The sequence below is a fragment of the Protomyctophum parallelum genome (assembly GCF_964188405.1).
Source record: "Protomyctophum parallelum genome assembly, chromosome: 1".
Classification (NCBI taxonomy): Eukaryota; Metazoa; Chordata; class Actinopteri; order Myctophiformes; family Myctophidae; genus Protomyctophum; species Protomyctophum parallelum.
In genome coordinates, this window is record NC_139697.1 from 2,206,118 (window position 1) to 2,211,389 (window position 5,272).

The window sequence follows — 5,272 nt, forward strand, 5'->3', positions numbered from 1 at the left end:
CCCTGCTCCCCTCTGGGAGACCCCTCCTCACCCTGCTCCCCTCTGGGAGACCCCTGCTCCCCTCTGGGAGACCCCTCCTCACCCTGCTCCCCTCTGGGAGACCCCTCCTCCCACCCTGCTCCCCTCTGGGAGACCCCTCCTCCCCTCTGGGAGACCCCTCCCACCCTGCTCCCCTCTGGGAGACCCCTCCTCCCCCTGCTCCCCTCTGGGAGACCCCCCCACCCTGCTCCCCTCTGGGAGACCCCTCCTCACCCTGCTCCCCTCTGGGAGACCCCTCCTCCCCCTGCTCCCCTCTGGGAGACCCCTCCTCCCCCTGCTCCCCTCTGGGAGACCCCTCCTCACCCTGCTCCCCCCTGGGAGACCCCCCCACCCTGCTCCCCTCTGGGAGACCCCTCCTCCCACCCTGCTCCCCTCTGGGAGACCCCTCCTCCCCTCTGGGAGACCCCTCCCACCCTGCTCCCCTCTGGGAGACCCCTCCTCCCCCTGCTCCCCTCTGGGAGACCCCCCCACCCTGCTCCCCTCTGGGAGACCCCTCCTCACCCTGCTCCCCTCTGGGAGACCCCTCCTCCCCCTGCTCCCCTCTGGGAGACCCCCCCACCCTGCTCCCCTCTGGGAGACCCCTCCTCCCCCTGCTCCCCTCTGGGAGACCCCTCCTCACCCTGCTCCCCTCTGGGAGACCCCTCCTCACCCTGCTCCCCTCTGGGAGACCCCTCCTCCCACCCTGCTCCCCTCTGGGAGACCCCTCCTCACCCTGCTCCCCTCTGGGAGACCCCTCCTCACCCTGCTCCCCTCTGGGAGACCCCTCCTCACCCTGCTCCCCTCTGGGAGACCCCTCCTCCCACCCTGCTCCCCTCTGGGAGACCCCTCCTCACCCTGCTCCCCTCTGGGAGACCCCTCCTCACCCTGCTCCCCTCTGGGAGACCCCTCCTCCCCTCTAGGAGACCCCTGCTCCCCTCTGGGAGACCCCTCCCACCCTGTGATACCAGGGCCAATCAGAGGCCAATTAGAGGCAGCTGTCAAGTGCTGATATGCCCTCAGATGCAATCAGAAAAAGGAACAGTCCTTGATTTTTCAAAGGGGGTTCTAGTACAAGAATTAACACAGCAACCAATGGTCAAAATTAATATATTTCTTTCATGTTATTGCCCAAAATTGTAGCTTGTAACTTGAGTAGCTAAGCTACAAAAAATGACCCAAAAGGTAGCTGAGCTACTTGACGAGGTACACAAATATGAATGTAGCTAAAATACCACAAGCTACAGCAAAATGTAGCTCAGCTACGTAGCTCAGCTACATGTAGCTTACTACTCCCCAACACTGATTTTAGACAGACTTATAGCTCGTTACGTAGACAGCACTAGAATTGCATTTCATGTAGTGAGTCATAGCACTTTATAGTACACATGTATATTGTATAATATATAATATAGTATAGTATGTATAGTTGACATAGATACTCCACTGTTACGTTCTTAGTTTATACATGATTGACGATAACTACTTTTGATGTACTGTACACACTCACACACAAAGTGAGTCCGTCAAGGACTTTCAAATGCTTTTTGCCTTATCAGTCATATGACCTTTCTCTATCCTTTCGTGTTTGTGTGTGTGTGTGTGTGTGTGTGTGTGTGTGTGTGTGTGGTGTGTTATACAGTCATGCGCATGTCTGCTGCCCTTAGTGTTTGTAGTATGTACACATACACACATCTTTTTCTCACATGTCTCTCACCTTCTCCGCTCCCTCCACTGGCTCCCGGTCGCTGCCCGCACAGAATACAAAACTCTGATACTGGCCTTCAAAGCAACCCAAAGGTATGGCATCCCCATATCTTGCAAGTCTGATCGTACCCTACAAACCCTCCCGTGCACTCAGATCAGCCAATGCAGGGAAGCAGTCACTAAAAATGCCAGGACAACACTCCACACGTCCCAAACTCCTCTCCCGTCTGGCTCCAAAACTATGGAATGCACTTCCCATTACAATCAGAACTGCAGACTCACTCCCAAACTTCCGCCGTAGTCTGAAAACCCACCTCTCCAGTGTTAGGGTTGGCCCATAGCACTTGCCCTAGCCGCGACGACCGTACATTCATATGCAAAGGCTCAACTTATGTAACTAAAGCCCACCACACACCGGCTGCGTCCCCCATGCGTCACCGCGCGGCGGACACAGCCGCCTCCATTTTCTTCAATGAACCTATCGCACACCGGCTGCGTCCGACGCGCGCTGGCGCGCGGTAACGCCTCGCCTGCCGCGCCGATGCACCGCTGTTCTATTTAGTGTGGTTGCCCGAATGGGCAACCAGACTCTTGTAACTGTGACACTTTATTAGTGTGGTTGCCCGAATGGGCAACCAGACTCTTGTAACTGTGACACTTTATTAGTGTGGTTGCCCTGAGGGCAACCAAACTATAGTTTCTGTGCCCTGTTTATTTTGTCGCGTTATACCTCCCACAGTTTTTGTCGCACGCACTCGAGCCATATGTCAAAACGACGGGCTACATCGGGAATCGTGTGCTTGTATTTTGCTAAGACATTTGTTGGATAATTTAATTGATATGAATTAATTAGTTAATAATTCAATTTCCCCATAGACATGAATGGGAAAATGCAAAAGTATTTTTTCCTCTGAGACCGTAAGGGCTATACTTACAAGACTTGGAGGAGAGATTCATCATAATTACTAAAATTAATTACCTTAGAACTATATCGGTCGGCCTCATGGTGGCGCTATAACAGCCAACTTTACATTTTTGGGTATAACTCTTGAACCGTATGTCGTAAAATCAAAATGTTTTTTCCCCTCGATTCCTTGGGTCATGACGCATCTCCCCATATAGGCCACGCCCATTTCCGTCTAGAACCAATTTGCAGCAAATTAGCATTTTCTTCAAAACACACTTTTTGCTCCTCCTCCTACAGATTTTGTCCAAATCTCACAGAAATCAGTACACATGATCTCGGGACCTATCCGATGAAAACAGCACAGTCAGAATTTCGATATTCCATATCGTTCGTCCGTAATCAGCTTCCAAAGTTAGTGGGAGGGGCCTATTTTACAAAAAATTGCACAAATCACGAAATCCAATCCTCCCCAAATTTGAATCACATGTTTAGGATGGCCTAATCAACACAGAGCCAAAAGCAATTCCAGTTCCATCCATAGGGGGCGCTACAATCGCAAAAACAATTACCCGTTTGTTGCAAAAACACGATTTTGGGGGGGAAATCCCCTTTGAATGACTTACGCATGATCACAAAGGGTGACTTGACATTGTAATTGGCTGGCAAAATTACTGGGAGGGGCCTATACCCCTTTGTTGCAAAAACATGATTTTGGGGGGGAAATCCTCTTTGAATGACTTATGCATGATCACAAAGGATGACTTGACATTGTAATTGGCTGGTATAATTACTGGGAGGGGCCTATATCAGCCAACCTATCCGATTAAAACAGCACAGTCAGAAGTTGTGCAGGCAACCTCCCTGTGTATGGACACTTTTCACCTCTGTTCCAACCGTCAGAAGGGTGAGATGAAAGAATGTTCAGTTTTGTCTGTTCCTTTAAAGCAGTGGTTTGTTTGAGTATAACTCAAAGTATGTTCAAAGTGTTCTTAATCAGAGGTTTTATGTTTTGCCTTTGCACAAAAATCTTTTGTTTTAAAGATTGTTTACACTGAGGGAAAATTCGTGTGTGTGTGTGTGTGTGTGTGTGTGTGTGTGTTAAATAATTTTAAAGATTGTTTTCACTGAAGGAAAAGTCCACCTTGCTAGTTCTGTGCAAAAGTATGTTGGGCAAATGTTGGATACTACCTCATTGTGTGTGTGTGTGCTGAATAAATAGTGGGCCTGTTTAGAGGCTACTACTATTTGAGCCTCTTTAAAATTTTACAGTCTTGAGACTGTAAAATTAAACTTCACAACTAAACTTTCACTTTACGCTCAAGAGTTAAAGAACTATAATGGTGTATTTGGTTTCCAACTCTATTTAGCTGGGGACCACCTGGAATCCTCAAATGTCCTTGAAATGTTGCACTGAACTAATTGTTAAATAAAAAGTTAATTAATATTCCTTGTTTTCTTTTGTATTGAGCAGATCCACAAAGCATGTTTGTGTATGTATGGTAAAATCACAGTTAAAAAGTAAATTTTACAATACTTGTATGTAAATCTACAGTAAATGGCATTACTTTCACAGTAATGGTAATAATATATACAGTAAATAACTGTACTACATACTGGTAAATCACAGTAGATTAAATTACTTTCACAGTAAATAACTGTACTACATACTGGTAAATCACAGTAAATTAAATTACTTTCACAGTAAATAACTGTACTACATACTGGTAAATTACAGTAATTCAATTACAGTAATTTACTGTGAGATAATTACTGTGAAACTTACTGTGAAAGTACGGCAATTATTAGCCAGTAATTTACTGTGAATTCACAGCAAATTGTCTAACAGTGTAGAATTCAGTGATCTAGAGAAAATCTACACTAATGAATATAGAAGGCTCTGCGATGGCCATATTTGTGAAATGGGCAATCGACGTCATCCACTGACGTCATCCGTTGATGTGGCCAGTATTTAAAACATCCGGAAACATTAAGTAGTTAGAATGCAGTTTGAATCCGTTGAGTTTGTTCATTTTTACTGAGGAAGATTGAGGACCATCTGGACCTTTGCAACGTCACACCCCACGGTCCACAGCAGCTCCACCTTCACAGTGAAGGAGCACTAGGTGAGGGCGTACGCTGCGGGCCATCAACCCGAAGAAGGCGGCGGGTCCTTCACCAGGATCTTCAACCAGTCCCTCGCCCAGTCCACTGTCCCACTCTGTCTGAAATCCTCCACCATAGTCCCTGCCCAAGAAGCGCAACATCTCCAGTCTAAATTACTACCGGCCAGTCGCACAGTTAAGTGGAACCTTCGTTGACTTGTCGAGCTTTGGCAGATTGTATATCAGGCGCAACAATGGTTCAAGATCTTGACACAATTTCAGATCTACGAAAAGTAGAATTTGCAAAGAGCCGAGAGCCGAGGTACGGAATGAACCTACTGACGTTTGTAGTGAAAAGGCTGCTTCACATCGACAATGATCATGTGATTACAATACAACGAGAGTTCAAACCAGAAGATCATGACTATGGAGCGCATGAGTATTTCAATGGAGATCGTATTGTGCAACCATACAAGAAAGATGAGTCTACAATCTACGATTTGGGAAATCTAAATCCAACACGTTTACCCAAAGCTCGTAA

General features: G+C 47.2%; 1 protein-coding gene across 1 annotated transcript in view; it reads right to left on the reverse strand.

Moving 5' to 3' along the window:
- Positions 1-4,893, reverse strand: part of LOC310873447 (solute carrier family 2, facilitated glucose transporter member 1-like) — a gene marked incomplete at both ends in the record, with an annotated part of 33,414 nt that extends 28,521 nt beyond the window's left edge. The window contains one exon of the mRNA XM_083785831.1: positions 4,765-4,893. Within this exon, the coding sequence (XP_083641957.1) occupies positions 4,765-4,893 (129 nt within the window). The remainder of the gene's footprint in view (positions 1-4,764) is intronic.
- Positions 4,894-5,272: the final 379 nt, after the last annotated feature.